Raw genomic sequence first — 22,049 nt, forward strand, 5'->3', positions numbered from 1 at the left:
CACAGAAAACAAAATTATTGATATTTATTTTAATTATACAAGATCTGTACAAGAATTAATTCACAATTAATGTACAATTTATTTACAACAAATACAATATTTTGATGACCAACAATCCGCGGAATACAGGATGTTGTGTATGAATTAGTGATTTATATTTCGGTGGGGTATTGTCTAGAAGTTCTAGAACGTTTGTTTCGTCTACTAATATTATCTAATGTTCATGGTTCTAAAATTGAAGCTTCTATTTTATGCGGAGTAGCTCTGAGGACCTGAAATTTAAGAATTAGCAAATTAATTTAGAATAAATAATCAATGAGAGGTAAGGGAGGTGATATAATATAATAATTCCTCTACCCCGAAATGTGTTCGTTCTATTGAGATTTAGCGTAATGTTTTATCAGCATTGTTCGAATTTTGCTCTGTGGGGCTGCTAAATCGGTGGTGGTCCAAGAGATGATACCGAAGGAGTACCTCAGTGATGAGAAAGCGTAGGTATTAATCGCTTTGATCAGATTCTTGCTGTTAAGGCCAGTTTTCATGATCCTTCTCAATCTTCGAGTAAACTCATCCTATAATTCTTTATTCATCTGGCTCTGATTGATCTTTCTAGCTTGTTTGATCCCTAGATACTTGTACGTATCTCTCTCCTTCCAAGCTTCGATTCCAAAGGAGATGATTCAGCTTCACCACAGTTCTACCGCCACTCCTGATGGTAAATCCGTTCTCAGTAAAATTCATTCTATGAGACAAATAATTTAGTGCCACGGAGAACCATAGTGGTCTGAGCGAGCCACCTTGAAAAATTCCGCGTTTTATTGGTATAGGTTGTGATGGATTCATCTGCTGCTTTCAGTTGTAGATTGGTGCGTCAGTTTGACATGGCGTTTTCCTTTTCCAGGGTCCACCTTGTAAATGCTCAAGCGCCATTCGTGGGGTATGGTATCGAATGATTTTTTGTAGTCTACATACGCGCAGCGTATGTTTAGAGAATGCTTGATTGTAGATAACTGAACCTATTATTAGTTACAGGCAATTTTGTTATTTTTTTCACGATGGTTATAAATGCGGTGTGATTAATTTATACAGCGTTGGAAGGCATGATCGTTGCATATTTGGTTGGATCTTCTGCCAGTGGCGTAGCTTGCCTTAGAGGGGCCCTGTATCAATATGTGTTGAGGGGCCCTAAGGAAGGGTGAAGTAAAAATAAAAGTAGCAAAAAATGTTCGATTAGTATCGAAATGATTATATGTACTTATAATTAAAAGTTCTAACTCATACTTGGTGCTGGGAGCGAAATAATACACAAACAAATAACATACAAACAATATAAAACAATATACAAACAACATAAAATGATAAACAAACAAATAATAAACAAAAAATACCAAAAATAAAAGATACGCTTTTCTAGCATTTATTTCGCAAATCTAGAGAATTATCTGAGAAGTCCTCAGATAATTTTTTATGAGTTTTAATTTTGAAAAACTCCTTTCAGCGATTGCAGTTGTAACCGGAAGGGTCTAAAATAAAAGGCATGCAGTAATATCGTCCGGAAAACTGGATGCAAGGCTATTGAATTTTATCGGGACTAGTTCTAAAAGTTCTTTGATGGCACGAATTTTCTGAATTTCAGATTTTAAGTATTCGTATCTATCTGAATGATGGATTCGGTGTAATGAACAGGATTTTGAAATGAATGGTTGTCTTAGCAGTTATTCTCAAAAATGCTATTGTATAACCTGTAAGAGGTTTTGGATAACATTTTTAGGAATTTTTTGCTTACAGACATTCGGGGGCCCTTAAGTCTGGGGGCCCCGTATCACTGATACCGCTGATACCGCGGTAGCTACGCCCCTGTCTTCTGCATTCCTTTGGTCTTCGGGAAACAGGTGTGTATATATGTTCAAGAAATATTGGCATTTTTTCAAGATTATTATTGACATCGTTTATTGCAACGGTTAAGTTTTCATGCATTATCCAAACTTATTTATTATTATTCTTTCAAGTTGTCATATGCCCTTGTTTGTTTCTGATAAACAGAATGCATTGTTGTGGTTGGAGTTTTAATATAATTTAGTTAGTTTGATTAATCAGTAGGAGAAATTAGAAGATATTTTTGTGTTGTTAGTATCATAGATGCTTGGTTTTTAAAATTCATGATGTTATGCTTACAGAAAAAATGGATAGATAGAATATGAAAAGTCACTTCTTTAATTGAAGGAATTAAATTATTTTCGATAAGTTACGATACTGTTGATGGAAATGAAAAGATAATATATAAATGAAAATTGGATACAATGGATCGTAATAGTACAATCGTTCCCTGATGTATCTTTTCGTATCTGGAATTCCTGAACTTGAATTCGATCTTGAATCGCGCGTCCCCTGTATATTCCCTCGAAATTTCCGATTCTTTGATGTGAACTCTTTCCGGAAATTTCCGGGCCAGGGATAACGAACCAGTGTCTCATTTGGGTAAACTCGTGCGTAAAATATTTTCCGCCCCCCTTTGTCTCCGAAGCCGATTTCCCGTCGACTCAAGTCCCAACTTTTACTTTTCGAACTCTGACAATCGGATAATGACGTCAATTACTATACAAGTTGCTGGCGGGAACAGTAACGACTTTATCAAGAACTAAATTAATGTAATGATTCGGAGCTCCTGGATCTGTCCGCCGTAAAAACTGAGCTGGAACGATTGTTCCTGGATGCTCTCCCGATTCTCCTCGTGTTCCTTTTTTTCCGCGATAGGTACAGGACCGGAATAGACTAGATAGATCATACACCTTTCTGAAGGATATCGAAATGGTCGGTCTTCAGTCGGAGTATTAATGATTAAAATAATTGAATTTATATTTTCAAGCTTAAAAATTTGTTTCACAATGCAACACAGAGTTTTAGTAGGAATATTTAACGTATATTTTTGAAATAAATGCACTTCGAAAGTGTATTGATGCATATTTTCCGTATCTTAATATTTTTTTCACTATATAAACTTACAACGAGTATTCTGAACACATATATTTTCCATCATAAAGAAAGTTCTTATCTATCAAATTTAATCATATTTCATTCCCTTTTGTTTTCTACTCTGTCTTTATTTAGTTTTCAGAGTCCAGAGTGTTATCTGCAATTAAAAATCGCATTTTTATTATTATCTTATCGGATGACGATGCCAAAAGAGCCCTTGGGATGCTTGAGACTGTCTGTAAAACACCAAAAATTTTCAAACCACTTGCTACAAACTAGTAGAAGACTCTTTTTGTAGGAAGAAAGCTACTCAGCATTTGCAGAATAGAAAGCGAACGTCCTCCAGAAGTTGAGGAACTTCAGTGAACGTCACCACAAGCACGAAAACCAAATCTTCAACCGCTGGAAGCAGTAATATCTATAATATCATGCATATTTTTGCGACCTGTTTTGAGGAGCCAAAGGGTCTTTTTTCTCTTGAAGGTTTTATAATTTATTATTGTATTTAATTCATTTGGGAGTATTCCATATAACTTAGGTAGATAGATAGATAGTTAGATACTTCATTGTGTCAACTACTTTTCACAAATGTTTGCACAAAATTATCAACAATGAGGAAAAAAACATTATCACAATGTATAAATATAACCTACCAAACCAACAAGAGGTCCAAAACTCCCGAGAAATCGAAATCAAAATACTCATCCAAACAATAAAAGGTACACTCCATTAACATCGACTTTACGTTTTTTTCGAAAAGCCCCGGATGAAAGGACTTCACAGTCGATGGAAGTTTATTATAAAGCTTCTTCGACAGATATAAGTCATTTTAATTTAAGGTTTTCAAAAAAACACAACTTTATGTTATAGGTCAGCAAATAAACCTGTAGGAAAAAATCATTAATGACTAACCAGATGCTTTATGGTTTCTCCTGGTTCACCGCATTCACAACTAGGGCTGTCAACTGAATTCCACCTGAAAAGCATACTATTGCAAGGTCCGTGGCCTGTTCTTATACGATTCAGAATATATCATATTATCATGGGAAGATCAAAACCAGTAACTCTATTCGAGGGATCAGTAACTAATCCTTTGTTGAAAATAGTGCACGTATTCCATTCAGACTGCCAGAGGACTTAATTCGAATCAAGAAAAGAGTTAGACCATAAAGGTTTACGCGACTTCAGTCTTGGAATCGTATATTCTGGAATGTAGGATATAATTGGCAATGAGTCGTGATAGGATTGGAATTTATTCCAGGAATTCATGACCGCAGTCTGTCTACGAATATGAAGCCTTTGAATAGGTAAAGATCTTATAGTTCCAGTTATAGTTCTCAAGGAAAAATTCAGCTGTGCATCAATTTTTTGCACATGAGCACTATTTACCCAAACGGGACAACAATATTCAGCAGTCGAAAAACCCAAAGCTAGGATTGCTGTTCGAACAGTAGCTGCATCATCACCCCATGAAGTACCAGCTAGTTTATGAAGAATATTATTTCTAGTTTTTAACTTCAGACGCAAATTTTCCAAATGGGCATTGAAAGTTAGCGAGGAATCTAGCTTAACTCCTAGATATTTCGGATTGAAGTTATGATCCAAAAAAGAATTACCGAAAACTTCACTCAATTTTCTATATTTTTGATGATTATTCAAATGGAAACACTAAACCTCGGTTTTATTTGGGTTAGGACGCAAACGCCACTCCAAAAAGTAATTCCTCAAAATTTCTAAATCTGTAGATACACTTTTCTCTGTGCATCAAAATGACGGAATGCGAGGGCAATATCATCAGCGTAAATGAATTTCTCAGAAGAAGTCGTAGGGGATATCACACAGATATAAATTGAAAAGAAGAGGTGCTTTAACTGAACCTTGTGAAAGACCGTTATTGAAAGTTTTGAAATTTTTACTGTTATCATAAACAAAACAAGAAACCTTCTATCTGACAGCATGTTTTCTAGTAAGCGAACCATATTCCCACACTTCAGATAGTACCCTTATCCCATCCTCTGTTGACTTTCTCTCTCGGAATCCATATTGGCCCTCCGACAATATACGTGGATGTATTGATATCTGGTCAGCCTAGACCAGTTCCAGGCATAAAAAAAATGCGTTACCATAGCAACGAACAATAACTCATTAGAAATGTCAGTGTGAAGTTTGAGGTCGAAAAAGTAAACCTGAGTTACGCAATGAATTTAAAAAAAATATCCACCGAAATTGTGAAAATCGAAAAATTGGTCTATCGATCCATCATCAAGAACCTGTGTTTAAAAGGGTTAAGGGAGGTAAGCAGATTTACGAATATATGCTTAATACCCTTGGTGATCAATGTTCTTCGTATACAATCGTGAAAAATTGGACTGCAAGCTCCAAAAGAGGTAAATTTTCCATTGAAGATGATGACCGATCGGGAAGGCCAGTTTCTGTGTCGGTCTCCGAAAATATCGATGCAGTTTATGACATGATTTTATCAGACCGTCGAATTGGCTGAATTCGGCTAAATATTTCATACAAATGCGTTCATCATATATAGTTGCGTACATTTCTACGATCCAGAAACAAAGCAACAATCGATGGAATGGCGACACTCTGGTTCTCCAAGACCTAAGAAGTTTCGTGTCCAAAAATCTGCTGAAAAAGTTCTTGCTTCAGTGTTTTGGGATTGTCATGAAGTAATCATGATTCATTTTTTGGATAAGGGTAGAACAATAACCGAAAACTACTATTCGACATTACTGACCACTCTACGGGAAAAATGAAGAGAAAAGACGCGGAAAGCTATCCAAAGGTGTTTTATTTCTGCAGGACAACTCCCCTGCATACAAATCTCATGTTGACATGCAAAAAATTCATGATTTAGGGTTTGAATTACTTGAACACCTCCCTTATTCACCAGATCCATCCGACTATCATCTCTTTCCTCAACTGAAAAAAAGTTGAAAAGGTCGTAAATTTTCTTTCAACGAGGAGGTAATAAAAGCTGTGCAGGTCTGGTTTGCAGAGCAAGAAGAAACATTTTTTTTTTTAAGTCTAGAGACGTTTCAGGTTCGCTGTAATAAATGTATCCAATTAAAAGGAAGATATATGTTTAGTAATAAAATATTTTGACATTGAAATTTTGATATTGTCGGTTTTATAGTAGGCTAAGAATTTTTCAATATATCCTCGTAGAGCAACAGTTCCGTTTTCGGCTTCAGAGCTCAGTCTTTCCAAAGAGTTTTTTGCAATCCCACATTAACTCTATATCTTTGTAAAAAGTTTTATCTATATAGTTTATCCGTTCCGTTTGCTCTTGCAGTTGGAAACCCAGTTGCTAATACCACTCAACATAGTGTACCTACAACCACCACCTACGAACAGTACAATGGTAATCAAATTGGCGAGCTCTCCTTTTGTGCTCCAACCGATTAATTAGTGCAAAAGCTTGAAAAAGTCGAGTTGAGTGATTAACCAGATCGAAAGATCGCCTATCTATAACGTCCGGATAACGTATCTTTTTTACGCTCGACGCACAACGGATCGAACCCTTCAATGGACCGCCCCCGCTGCGGTCGCTTCTGTTTTTTCGATAAATTCCGAAAGAGTGATTACTTTCCGGCCGTTCGTCAAAATTTCGAATCGGCAGTTCGCGTCCGAGCTGCCGCTGGCGCGTTTCGTCCATCAACTAATTACTTGAGCCACTTTCATGTACGCCGCCTCTCATTAAATCAACAGCGGCCGTCACCTGGACCGTGAGCGCGTATTTGACAGGACGATGAATGATTTCGGATGGAAATTTGCTCGACTGACGATCTAATTCTGATTGACATCGGACAGAACAACGCTGCAAATTTCTCACAACGGTTCATTATTCCCAAAATCATCGAGATATTCGAACTTCAACATCACAAATGAAAATGAAGAAAAATCGATTTGAGCGAGATGGTTTGTTCTCAACTACTCCAAAGTACAAAGGCCCGGATCTATCTTTTTATGCAGATTTTCGCTACTAATTCGATTTCAGAAACATGTCCTCAGTATTTTCCAACACCTCCCACTATTTTATCTAGTTCTCAGTATAAAAGATATACAGGATTATAGGGAAAGTCGTACTGAATATTGAAGGACGTTATTATTCAGACAGTAACCTGGTGGATGACCTTTTTACTTCAAACGTGACAAAGGATGACTGGAGAGGTTAGAAATGCAAAGAAATACTTTTAATTCGACCGAAGTTTCGACATCTTCATCAGGGCCCTGTAATGAACAAGAATACAGATCATATTGATCGTTATAATATGATAAAATAAACAACACTTACAATTTGGATTGGTTTCCTTTAAATCAGCAGTGAAGTAGAACATTCGACAACAAAACAAAACATACATTAAAATCTACGCAAGAAAAGAATACATCACGTGATGGATCGTACACTAAAAAGGAAATGGTCTGACATGCTTCATGTTCGATCGTGAGTTGGGTTGCCTGACTCCGGTTTGTCAGGCGTCGACGTAGTGCGGTAGAAAGAAGAACTTTGTGGTCTGTCAATCACGACAATTCGTATCATCGCCGGACGCGCCAAAATCCTTCTTTCGAAAACCTAAATAATCTTCTTATAAATCGCCGAAATTATCGCACCATCTGTCAACAATACAATATAAAAAAAATTACATCGATAATATATGAACAGGAAACAGGGAAATATTAGAATAAACAAATAATTGTCAGAATGTGAACAGACAAATATAATCATGAAAAATACTAAAAATGGCAATTACAAACTTACCATCGGAATACAAAAAAATAAGAAATTAAAAAATTAAAAATTGAATCATTCCGTTACAGAAAATCGTCGTTAACGTAAAAATAGGTGTACATAACAAGGAGTACATCGATGTACATGGAATCAACGCGGTCAACACAAAAATGAAGACATCCAAGAGTAACAACTGAACACAGAAACCACAAAAACAACACTCACACATGACAAACGAAACACGAAATCAACGTTCGAATGTACAGTGGCGGATCCGACGAGCATTAACGATTACGTTTCAACTGAATTTTTTGGATTAAGTTGGAATACACAACACTCAAGGTGCCAACATCAGAACGGAAATTAACAGCATTAGGATGTCTATTAATTAAGATCAACTCATTGAACACTCGTCTGAACCAACTAGACTCACGATTTAAAACGTGGACATTCTCAAAATCAAAACTATGTCCCGATGATAGGGCATGACAAGCCAGGGCAGTTGATTCTTTTTTATTTTCACAATCTCGTCTATGCTGTGCCACTCTATTACCCAAATATTGTCCCGTCTGACCCACATAACACGCATCACAATCCTTACAATTCATCCTGTACACTACCCCCGAACACTTCTGTCTGGAATCCCTGACTTTAACTCTGGAAAACATAGAACGTGCCGTTTTTTTGTAATAATATACCACCTGATTTGTGCCCCCTCATGATGCCCTTCATTCTCTCCGACAACCCTCGAACATAAAGCAACCTACAAAAACCAATATCACCCTCACCTTGGCTAATTACAGCAGAATCGTGTGGTTCAGCACAACTAGATGAGTTAAAATTTACGATTAAGATCCGTTTTGATCTTATTGTCTTTCTTAACCAAAAGAACATCCAGAAAAGGGATCAGACTCCAACTCATGAGTAAACTTAATATCATCATCAAAGGAATTAAAAATGTCCAGAACACATTGCACAGATGCCTCAGGGATAGACATAATAACATCGTCGACATACACATACACAAAAAAGAGATGAAAAACAACCTTGGATAGAACAAACCTAATAATATTATCCATAATCATTTCTGCAAGGATGGGGGAAGCTGGATTTCCCATTGCTGAACCTCTAATCTGGGAAAAAAATCTACCATTATATGCACAGTAGCTGTTTTCCAATAAATATTTAATTATTTGTTTCACAGTATCAATAGAAAACTGAATATGTGTCTTCAAATCATCCCAGTGTTCATCAATGAGATCAAAAACTAATCTCTGTGAAATATTTGTGAACAACGATACCACATCAAAACTGACAAGCACAAACCCATCCGGTATAGTAACATCACGTAAGGCAGACACCAATGTATAAGAATTCTTAATTGAATGTGTGAACTTAAATCTAATCTTATCCAAAGTGTTAACAACAAATTTCGAGATATTATATGTGCGCGAACTACAGCAAGAGGTTACAGGTCTTAATGGTCTATCAATTTTGTGTATTTTCACTATTAGTCTCTAATTGGAGGGGATTGAATCGGATACCGTTTCATACTGGGTGGCGCTCTGGTAACTGTATAGTACTCAGTAGTCACTGTGTTACTGGATATTACTCAGTAGCGCTTGCCAGTATTGAATAACTCGACACAGTCTCGAGTGAAATCTTGACAAAAGAAGACGTGCTATAGTGCTCCTAATGCTATAAAAGAGAAAGCGGAAGAGAAAGTCGAAGTGAAAATGACCACTAACAAAGCTACGGAATATTAGATTCCGTCTGTGTAGGTTCTATATTTGTTATCGGAATTTTAATTCGTTAAAATTTTCAAAGTTGGTGTTCATCCCCAGTGTCCAGATATTTTATCGTTGGTACTGCAGAAAACATCAGGTGAGATTATTTTTCGTATCTTTTTTCTGATTTTCTCATAGCGTAGAAAACTTTCGGCTTTATATTAGACTATTTCAGGGAAGATTCCTGAATATTTTATTATTTTCAAATTGAGAAATCTGAGTATAAAACCATATCGAAAACCTCAGATAATGAGGGTTCCTATATGGAAGCGAGAGATGCAGAAGAATTCATCGACGGCGAACACGAGGAGCTTGTAAGGCTCAAAGAAGAGAATGGGCAGTTGAAGGCTCAAATAAACAAACTGACTGAAACCGTGGCTCAGTTGGTCGGGGAGATACGCCTCTTGAGAGAGGAAGTTGATAAGAATAAAGCGCCTCAATCCCCTAGTTTTGCTGAAATTGCAAAACAGAATACGGCACAGAAATCCCCCACATTTGCAGAAATTGCAAAGCCGGTAGCGGTCCCCAAAAATTCCTCCAAACAGGAAGTAGCTCCAGAACCGGAAAAGAAGAAAAATTTTGCAACTTTGCAAAAACCCAGAACGCGCCGCCCACAAAACGCGCGCGTAAAGAAAGTTCATCTTCAGACGAAGAGACCGCAAAAAAAGCAACGGAGGTACCTAAAAAAGATAAAATTCCACCCATCACGACGATGGGTACAGCCGATTGGGTAGAGATCTCAAAAGCTCTCCACATGAAGAAATTCAGCTACAACAGAGCAACCGTAGTAAAAGACGGAATTAGGATCGTAGCCTCGACTGTGGACGACTACAGGAACAATACGAATTATTTTGACCAGATTGGTAAGAAGTACTTTACCTACCAGATGGGGGAAGAGAAAAAGATCTACGCAGTCATAAGGCATCTCCCAATAGATGCTGACCTAGATAAAATCAAAAATGATCTAAAAGTCCAAGGAATTCATCACGCCGAGGTGTCCAGAATGACATCCAATAAAACCAAAAAGTTTATACCCTTATACCTGGTCGAAACTCAGAGAAAGGAGATTTTCGAAATAAGACGCCTCTACAATCTCTGCATTGTAGTGGAATGAAAAAGAAGGGCAGAAAATCCAAGTCAATGCTTCAGATGCCAGAGGTATGGACATGCCCAAAACAAGTGCTCTTTTCCATACAATGCATACAAATCGGCTCAGCAGAGCACGATTCCTCGAAAAGTCCAGGAGAAAAAGAAGCCCACCCTCTCCAAAATAGACGACAAGAAAAAAGAAGTACCTAAACCAGTACAGAAGAAGGAGCAACAGAAAATGCCCCAAACTAAACCTACGATCAACAAAACAAAAGAAAACAGAAAAGTCTCTGAATCTGCCAACGATTTAGACACTTTTACTGAAAAAATTTTCAACAAAATCATGTTGAAAATTGAAAGAGAGATGGAGAAAAACCTCCAAGGAATGTTCAGTAAACTGAAATAATGGAACATACAACTAGGAAAAAATCCCTTAAAATAGTCTCCTGGAACATAAACGGGGTCAGAACTCGAAAATTCGAGATAGAAGAAATAATATCAGAGAGAGAACCTGATATTATGGCCTTACAGGAAACAAGAATAAAACCAAGTACGCGATTGAACATCATGAATTATGAGATATATAGATGTGACAGAATCACAAACACTGGAGGAGGTGTTGCCTTACTGGTTAGACGAGATCTGAAACACTATTTTAAAGGAAGATCTGACGAGTCACAAATAGAAACGATTGTTGCTGAAATAAAACGACAAAGAGTCGAAGTCAAATCGGCATATAAAAGATCTCCAAATAACTTATTGGAAGAAGAAATCAACAACTCACTAGATGGAACAAACCCGAAAATCTGCATCGGAGATTTTAATTGCAAATCTCCAGAATGAAACAGCAGAATGGAAAACAGAAATGGCAGAATACTGAAAGATCTCGCTGACAAACATGAAGCTATCGTTATTGGACCTGAAGAACCAACGTACTTAGCATTCGGAAATGGATTACCAGATATAATTTATATCGCAATTATGAAAAATATCACTAGAAAATTCTCGATAGAGACCTTGTGGGACGGAACCTCTAACCACAACCCCATCGAATTAACAATAGGAGAAGGGCCAAGTAGAGAACTAATGCAAACAAGAGAATACACCGATTGGACTAAATATAGCCATCTGATACAATCGGAGGTAACAGAAATACCAACAATCAACAAACCGGAAGGCCTAGAAAGAGCAGTTGATAAACTAGAAAAGAATATACTAGATGCCTACAAAAAGAGCACAAAGAAAATAACGAGACCAGCACCGATACATCCACACGGTGATACACCCAGAGAAATCAAAGATCTCATCAGGGAAAATCGGAGACTAAGAAGAACATACAGGCTCAACAAAACAGATATAAATAAGAGAAATCTAAACCGACACAGCCAAGTTCTAAAAAATGCCCTGAAGGACATGAGAACAAATAGATGGAACAAAAGAGTTCAAGAACTAAATACTATCGATCATTCTGCATGGAAAATGCAAAAATGTCTGAGAAGAGAAAATACTAAAATACCACCTCTCCACGGAGAAAGAGGAATGGCATATACGAATATCGATAAAGCAGAAGCACTGGCGGACTCGATCGAAAGAGAATCGAGAATAAATTACAGACCTGATGACGATAATGATGATCTGGAAGAACTAGTTGAGAACAACGAAGAAGAAATGAACGAACCACCAGTAGACGACAAAATAGAAAAACCAACATCTCCATTCGAAATAAAGGAGATAATCAGAAGCTTGAAAAATTGAAAAGCTCCTGGAAGGAGCTAGAAAAGCCTAGAAAAGATAAAGCTGCTCTCACAAATATCTCAAACGGTATAATGAGGACTGAACACTATCCGAAAAAGTGGAAAACTGCAGAAATCATAGTGTTCAACAAACCAGGCAAAGATAAAAAATTACCCCAAAACTACAGGCCGATAAGTTTATTGTCCGCCCTAGGAAAAGTAGTAGAAAGAGTAATCGCTAGGAGGCTTACAGAAGAAACTGAAAATCCGAATCTGATCCAGCAGAGCAATTCGGATTCAGAAGAGATCACTCAACAGAACAGTAATTACTGAGACTCACAGAATACATAATAGAAGGATTCCAAAATAAACAAGCAACTGGTCTTGTACTACTTGATGTCGCCAGAGCATTCGACAGAGTATGGCATGAAGGATTGATTTACAAAATGAGATATGCTAGATAATCAATCAAACTGTGCAAGTTGATTAGGAATTATTTGAGGAACAGAAGATTCTACGTGAAAGTGGAAGGAGAAAACTCCACAACTAGATATATGGAAGCAAGCCAGAAATCATAGAAGGAATATTACAAGAAGCTATAGATGAAATAAATGACTGGTGTATTAAATGGGAAATAAAGCTCAACGGACAAAAGAGCCAAGCGATATTACTGCAAAAGAGGACACTGAGAACTACAACAAATCTAGAGGTAGATGGAGAAGAAATCGAATGGAAAAACGAAGCGAAATATTTAGGTATCACCCTAGAAAGAGCCACATGTCAAATGAGACAAAATTGAAAATAATCAAAGCCGTTGCTAGACCGCAACTGACTTATGGATCAGGTGCTTGGGGATTCGCGGCAAAGAGCCATATACAAAGAATTCAGGCAACGGAAAACAAGCTACTACGATGTGCCATGGATGCGCCTTAGTTTGTCAGGAATAAACAGATATATCGAGATTTGAAGTGGGAAACCATCACCGAATTTATGAAGAGGAAAGCAGAAAAGCTATTCGAAACAGCGAAGGAACATCCAAATGAAGAACTCAGGAGACTAGTTGACTACGATCCGGAGGAAGACAGAGGAAGAATGAGAATTTACAAAAGGAGACCGCGAGATCAATTGAGGAGAGTTTAAAATGAGTACGGAAACTTATTAAAACTATACTAAGAGAGATATCCGAAATAGACGAACATGAAAACCCTAGCACGACAATGTGCAAGAAGAAATTAACCGATCAAGGGATAAATGGTTTATAGGCAAATGCCCGGAACCAAAAAAGCAGGTTAGGTTTAGTGAGTCGCAAATTCGGAAGAGTGAGTAACCCCACAGTGTTCCCTAGAAATGGGTTCCTCTGGGCGAGAGATGGAGCCCCGTATTTTTAACGGTCGCAGATTCCCCCTGCTATAAAAAAAAGTGAAAATACACTCCTAAAGGGGATACAGAATTGTGTTGTTTCATAAATCTCTGGGAACGATACTAAAGTTTATCATCTTCCCATGTAATATTAATCTAGATTCCATTATTTCCGGTTAGTCCAATAAGATTTGATTCATCTCATATGTGTGTCTTGGATACCCCGTTTCTGACCAACAGTGGTTTTTCTGAAATTTCTCAAATTTTCTCTTAGCTATAACTCTCGAAATTCTTTGTCAATTCGACTGAAAATTTATATTTAGGTTAAAATTGTTAGTTTCAATAAAACAAAACATTAAAATTCGACAAAAGTCAGGACCGGACTCAGTGAGGCTTTATTCAACTTCAAACTCCTGTATATAGTTTTTCATCATAATTTCAATATTTTAGTTATCTGCATGAACGATTGCTTCGGACTTAATGAATCATTGGGTTGCCTCACCTGTAGATCATGTTTAATAAATTATTGTTTTGTGGTCAGACGCCCCTAAGGAAAAAAGCACTTCATGAAAATGAATTTTATTTCAATATACTTCAGCTATTAGGAGTTAAATGACATATATTTCGAAGTTTAGAAAAACAGCCAATTGTGTATCTTTTCTGGGAGATACATTTTCATGAATGAGGTTCGGGATGTTAACAATTGAAAAAAAAAAACACTTAAGTGATTTCAAAAAGCTTATTTCATTCACTTAAGTATGCACATACTAAAGATGAGCCTTGAGGTGATCTCATTCACCCATTTCATTATATGATATATATTAATCACACTATAAGGCAGAATGCTACAAATGGGAAACATCTTTTTCCGATCCCTTCTCCTCTATATGAAAATGCTCTATGAACTACAGCCTTTTGCATTCATGTTCCATTGTTAGCAATTCAAAGACTCACATTCTCAAATCAATTTAGGGAAATCGTCCCTTCAACTTGTTCTGGCCACAATAGAGGAACGCAATCATCCCAACCCTCATTTGAATAGCCAATAAAGAAAGCATTCGAATGCAAAGGTGGCTGGACAGGAAATCGAGTGACCATTGTTGTTTCTTGAGTGCGGAAGTCCCTTAGCTAAATCGGACTGATCGGAAATTACCATCTATTCGAATTGTTCTGACTTACCCCTCACATAATGTGATATAAAAATTTTCGCTTCTTTCCGAAGACGTGAATTTACTTCTATTCTTACTAGAGAATTGCATTTTGTAGCTGACCAACTTTAATATTTATCCATACCTTATGTATATAATATATTAATTAAATGTATATTTTCGCATGAATGAGGAAAAAATCAATAACTGTTATGAAAATATTAATAAATAAAAATGATAAAATAACAGCTGACCCTTCTACTTACATCAAAAAGCCATTTAACTATCTAATAAACGGGAGTATGAAGAAAAGCACATTTCCAAATATATATTCAAGGGGACGACTGTCATATATACCAATTTTCAAAAACTAGACTAGAGCAGAAAAACTATTGACCAGTGTCCTTCACGTCAAATGTGACTATAAACATATATACGGAGCTTAATGTCTTAGACTCAATATTGACAAAACCAAAATCCTGGTAAGTCCGCCAGAAAGCCTTCAAACAGATATCAGCCTGGAGAATGAAACTCTAGAACAGGTCGAGCCGTTCAAATACTTGGGAAGCTTCATAAATACTAGGGCTAACCTGGACTCGGAAATACACAACCGTACCGATGCAACATCACGGGCGTTCTTGAAGCTAAACGAAAGAGTGTTTCAAAATCACGACCTCAATCTGAAGACCAAGACAGCTGTTTACAAAGCAGTGGTCCTTCCAACCCTTTTTTAGGGAAACGAAAGCTGGATTCCCTACAGGCGAAACATTAAACAGCTTAAACAAACGCAGCAACGTCATCTAACTCAAATAATGCACATCAGATGGTTCCACAAATGCAAATGCAGAAGTCTTGCAGCGCGCGAGTTGTACAACTATTGAAACTACAACTGATAACTGGTGCATTAAATAGGAATATTCCAACCTTACGAATATTCATTGATATCGCTAAGGCTTTCGATACTGGATGGAAAGCCATTTGCGAGACAGAATCCAAAGAGTCGAAAACAGGGTTGAAATGAATTACAATAACTTAAGGAGTTCCAAAGGGAAAAATTTCGGGCCCTATTTCGTTCTTACTGAACTTCGAAGATATATTCCATCTACTCCCTGACAATAGGATGACACGTTTATGGATTTCCGACGTAGGAATTAATGGAAAAGAAAGCTGAGATTGGTTTTACTCCAATTCTTAAAATTTAACATTAAAAAAATCTTCATTTCTTTCACAGGTCTCAAATTCAACTAGCCTCGATTTGATACACTTTTAGTGAAATTAAATACAACTTCATTCACTATCGAAGCTACTGAATCAATTAAATATTGATTGAATATCATTTGATATAAATTCCCCATTCGTCATTGTTACAAGTAAACTGAGAATGCTACTTGGCAAATTTAAGTATCTCACAGAACTGTGTTGAATAGGAGACTTGAGAAGATTTATACAGGGGTTTAGTGAATAAGTGCGACAAACTACAGAAGGTGATTCTGCATGAAAAAATAAAGATATTATGCTGTACTTTCGTTTGCGAATGCTTCGTTTTCCGAGATACGAGGTTATGGCTCTGAAACCGGTCGAGATATGCATATAAAATGACCTGCCAACTTAACCGAACTAGTTTCTGGGTTTTTTTTCATTGGAAGAACAATTAGATACATGCTATTACATATTCTGAATCAGAAAAAAATATGAAACTGCAATATGTAAAAATATTTATATTAAATTAAAATGAAAAATGAAAATTACTACTATAACACTGAAGTGGCAGACTGAAAAAAATCTTTGACTACGCCACTGCATTTTACATAGAAAAGTGTCTGCTGAATGAAGATTTCTTTTTCGATTTCACTTGTAACTTGAAAACAAAAGAAGAAAGAGGGATGTGGTTTTGGCCATCATACATCTTTTGAAAATCTAGCTCTCACTGTTACAAGCAGCCATTCGATCTCATAGAATTTTGCCCACCAATACCCTGGTATTAAATGTTTTTTGAATGGCTGTCGAAACTGCCAAAAAATTTATTATAAATAAATGAATACACTTCTGAAGGCATGTTTTTGATAGCGCTTCATCATTGATCACTATGTCAATTCTATATGAAAAGTTGTATTATTCGAAATGAAATTCGAACTGTTCGAATATTTTTCTATAGTTCTTTGAATACCGAAGCTGTGCATTTTTTCCGTTACATTTTACTCATCCAACACCTATTATGATTTCCATGGTCGAATTCAAAATTTGACAATTAAGATTTGTGGCATTTCCAATGTTCTGCCTTTCCTCAGAACGAAGGCATGCTCAGAATCCTCTTATTTTTGAATAAAGAAAACAGAAGCTGGAATATATTTTTGGTGATGAAGTTACAATTAACAAAGCTCCACAATCAATGAAAGGTTTATAACATGAATTGAGGGGTCCAGAGCTGAAGTGAACCAAGTCCATGCAGCCTAGTTTTGAGATGAATGATGAATGGCTGAGAAGTTGTTTATCACCAATTAATTCCAAAGTGACTTCTTTAGATTTTCAAAGGTTAGAATGTAAGCATATGATTACATTAGAATAATAATATATAAAGGAGTCACTTTTGAATGAATTGGTTATGAACAACTTCTAAGCCATTCATCTCAAAACTAGACTGCATGAATTTGGTTCACTTCAGCTCTGAACCCCTCAATTTCCTTTGGAACACAATTGAAAATTGAAACCATTTCAGTAAGGCTGAATTTTTAATATTATATTATTTATTAATATACAAAATTCCACTTTTTTCCTATTAGATTCACTGATTAAACGTATTCACTGATCACACGTTTCCCTTCCAACTACATTTTCCACACGCCATACCGATCCTGCTCTATTATCGAATGATTTCAATATTACCGGAGATTTCATGATTATATTATATATTCTAAATCAGAAAAAAGTATGGAACTGGAATATGTAAAAATATTTATATTTGAAAAATGAAAACTACCACTATATCACTTAAGTGGCGGACTGAAAAAAAATCTTTGACTACGCCACTGCATTTCACATAAAAAAGTGTCTGCAGAATGTAAGATTTGTTTTTCGATATCACTGAATCTTTACGGAATTGGGGAACCAAAATTCAAAGAGCCGAAAATTTAGTTTTCACTTGTAACTTGAAAACAAAAGAAGAAAGAGGGATGTGGTTTTGGCCATCATACATCTTTTGAAAATCTAGCCGCACTGTCACGAGAGCTGCCATTCAATCCCATAGAATTTTGCCCACTAGTACTCTGGTTTTTAATGTTTTTTGAATGACTGTTGAAACTGCCGAAATATTTATTATATTATAAATGAATACATGTTTTTGATATCGCTTCATCAGTAATCACTATGTCATTTCCACATGAAAAGTTGTATTATTCAAAAATAAATTCGAACTGTTCGCATCCAATATTTTTCTATAGTTCTGTGAATACCGAAGCTGTGCATTTTTTCCGTTACATTTTACTCATCCAACACCTATTATGATTTCAATGGTCGAATTCGAAATTTGACAATTAAGATCTGTGGCATTTCTAATGTTCTGCCTTTCCTCAGAACGAAGGCATGCTCAGAATGGGGAATTCTCCTCAATTTGGGTTATCACTGCATATGCAAGTTTAAACTGAATCATGTTGAGTTTCATTCATGATTTTTTTAAATTCACCACGGAAACTATTCAAAATCATCCTTCAAATATGGAGTTTTAAGATTTAAATCGCGTTGTGCGGAGTTTACGATTTGGCAACAGCGCATACAAGACATTGTCTGATCAGCTTGCTTATAAAATAACAGCTGTTGATCTACAGGCGCGTACTTACTGGCGAGCTTCAACTGCAACCGGCCATAAAAATCCCATAAAATTTTACGACCTTCCTCGTTCGTCGTAGACTTCATAGACAGCCATCTTTTTCTATCTCATCAAGATAATGCATTTGTTGTCCTTTATTATCAAGGCATATTTCTGTCGATGTTGCCAGCTTGTGCAATTCTCACAAAACGCTTTAAACTTTAAATACCTATCTTTATTTTTCATTTTTAAGTGCTTAAAATAATTTTTTTTGGGAAACGGTTGAAACGATTATTTCAAAATGTGACGTTTCAAAGATATTTCACACAAAATACATCATTTTCGTCAGAAGGAGTATTCCCTATCCTCGACTTTTTGAATGAAGAAAACAGTAGCTGAAATATATTTTTGGTGATGAAGTAACAATTAACAAAGCTCCACAATCAATGAAAGGTTTATAACATGAATTGAGGGGTTCAGAGCTGAAGTGAACCAAGTCCATGCACCCTAGTTTTGAGATGAATGATGAATGGCTGAGAAGTTGTTTATCACCAATTAATTCAAAAGTGACTTCTTTAGATTTTCGAAGGTTAGAATGTAAGCATATGCTTACATTAGAATAATAATAAATAAAGGAGTCACTTTTGAATGAATTGGTTATGAACAACTTCTAAGCCATTCATCTCAAAACTAGACTGCATGAATTTGGTTCACTTCAGCTCTGAACCCCTCAATTTACTTTGGAACACAATTGAAAATTGAAACCATTTCAGTAAGGCTGAATTTTTAATATTATATTATTTATTAATATACAAAATTCTCCCATTAAATTCACTGATTACACGTATTCACTGATCACACGTTTCCCTTCCAACTAGTTTTCCACACGCCATACCGATCCTGCTCTATTATCGAATGATTTCAATATTACCGGAGATTTCAGCAGCCAAGGAGTTTTCCTCGGCGTTCACTCGCTCTCCCGGGCTCTGACACACATCTGCTAATCCCTAAACAGCGCAGCAATTTAAACGGCGATTTTTCCATCCGAAATAGGTGCCCGCTTTTCCTGCTGGAAACTGGAATGATAAATTGGATACACGACGGGAAAGTTACAGCTGGAAATTGAAAATGAGGAAAAAGCACCGAGTGAATATTCGGATTCGCCTGAGCGTGTACTCGGAGTTCGTGTGAATGCTAACTCAATAATGAAACTGGCACTCAAAGGAGTGTTCGGAAATTTAATTTTTCATTAGTTTTTCACGACGCAGTGGAAGCTGAGAAAATCGACGCTGCATAAGATTCCATATATCATGCAGGTCATACCTACCTGCTTCTCTCTTGGCAGAATATTGATTTGCGAAATTTCCGTTCAGATTACTTGATATGAAACTGAAAACTTATACAGGGTGTATATGAATAACACTGAAAAATGAAAGGAGAGATTCTGTGATGAAAATTTGATATGAAATTTTTTGAAAAACGTCCCCTCGGAAAAATTAAACCTTTCTGGAGATTAACAACAAAAATTAATTGTCTTCTTTATTTCACTTGTATATTGAGCTAAAGACTCGGGTTAATATTGTTCTAGTTGTAAAAGTTTTAGCCAAGTAGATTTACAATTTGGTTGACTGTTGTTCAATAAAATGCTATCTAACATGAGCTTGCAATACATTTATGTTATTTTCGTAAATGCATAAGTTATCAAAAAAACTTGTATGAACAAGAAAGTTAGTATACGAATTGGGCTTTTCATGTTTTTTCAAAAGGAAAATTTTCATTCAAAAAAATTTGTGACAAAAATATCTTAGATGTTTACTATTTCAACTCTTTCTGAGCATACAGTATTGAAAAAATTCTAACATGAGACAAATGATATTAATCAATTTTCCTGTCTTAAGCTACTGGGAGAATAATAAAGAAAAAATTTTATAATTTCATTGTCGGATGGTAGTAACTCTCACACTAAATACCCACTTTAATTTTTCTCAAAGACCAACTTCTTTTTTCGGTATTATTCACACCCTGTATAGCGGCGCGTGAAACCAAATTTCACTGAGGTGTGAACCACGCAGCAGCAATTGTTTGAAACACATAAAAAAATCGAAATTTAATTTAACTTACCTAGTTAAACCTGACGATGCCTAGAAATAGGGGCGGTAATAGAAGGGAACTTGAATAGCTACCTACTTCTGTTTCCCAGCAGATGACGAAAGAAGGTTATGCTTCGTGTGCGGAATTATTCATCAAATTAAAATTTTTTTGCTGTATCAGAACCACATTTCAAGTGGAAAGAAGATATAATCTGCTATGACAATGAAGAAGAATATACATATCTCTTAGAACATAAATACATGGAATGGACATTGACGTACTAAGAATGTATTTGTTGTGGTACAAACATTCGATGCTTCTCTGTCTAGCGCGACTCTAAGGGCCTTGTCCCACCGAAGCAACGCAACAGCGACGCGACAACGATCCGATATACCCAGCGTGTGTCTTTCGTGTTCATCCCATGTTTTCCCTCCAAAGCTACGCAACAGCTACACAATTTCAACGCGTTTAAATCGTGTCGCTGTGGCGTAGCTTTGATGGGACAACGCCCTAAAGCAGTGGCGTAAAATAAATAAATTTATATAACTCCTACCGTTTTGTACGGAAAATTCCCGTGAGAATGATGTCAGCTTCAACTATCTCAATTGTGATTGGCGACACTAAGCAACTATCTCACTCCAGTCTTTGGACAATCCTTGTATCTATTTTCCAAGGTTTATCTATCCGAATGCTGCGAAAATACACGCTCCAACTCGTCTTACTGAACAGTTAATTTACGTCAAATGCAAAGATTATAGAGTAAGGAAGATAGGAAACCAAGCGACTACACTTGCGGTAGCGCCACCTGGTGGTTCAATTGTGTTACTAAGATGCTAAGAATGGTAAAAATATTTATTCGACGGCCATTTGGAGAAACATAATTTGACTTTTGTGAGATTTGAAGAAACATGGCCGTTTTGTTTCGATTCGCTTTCCGCTCGTCGTTTATTCAGCTCATTCTGGTCGTTTATTATTAAAGGTTTTTTGTGTATTTTCTTAGTGAAAACTTCAAAATGAAAGAAAAATATCTTTGCTCCAAATGTCGTATGGAAACTATTGTATGGTGAGGAACTTTGGAAACTGTAGTACAAAAGATTCTCCGAATATATGTTTTTTGAATTTGCCATGAAAATGGGAACGTAAGTATTGAAACTGGTACAATGTGACTCTGATATTGATTGATTTTTATTTTCAGTACTCTGAAGTGAATAGGATTTTCAGTATGTCAACACATTGACTTGGTGAACTGCAGTAAAAATGTGAAGAGTTGCACTTTGACGATCATCACGTTGTCTATGAGTGAGTGGTGGGACAAGCTGAGGA

At 36.4% G+C, this 22,049-nt stretch overlaps 1 protein-coding gene across 1 annotated transcript in view; it reads right to left on the reverse strand.

Moving 5' to 3' along the window:
• Window positions 1–209: 209 nt before the first annotated feature.
• LOC123309665 overlaps window positions 210–22,049 on the reverse strand; it is a 76,189-nt gene continuing 54,349 nt past the window's right edge. Inside the window, exon 2 of the mRNA XM_044892876.1 lies at window positions 210–272. Within this exon, the coding sequence (XP_044748811.1) occupies window positions 222–272 (51 nt within the window). The 3' untranslated portion in view covers window positions 210–221. The remainder of the gene's footprint in view (window positions 273–22,049) is intronic.

The sequence above is a fragment of the Coccinella septempunctata genome, chromosome 3, assembly GCF_907165205.1.
Source record: "Coccinella septempunctata chromosome 3, icCocSept1.1, whole genome shotgun sequence".
In the NCBI taxonomy this organism is placed as follows: Eukaryota; Metazoa; Arthropoda; class Insecta; order Coleoptera; family Coccinellidae; genus Coccinella; species Coccinella septempunctata.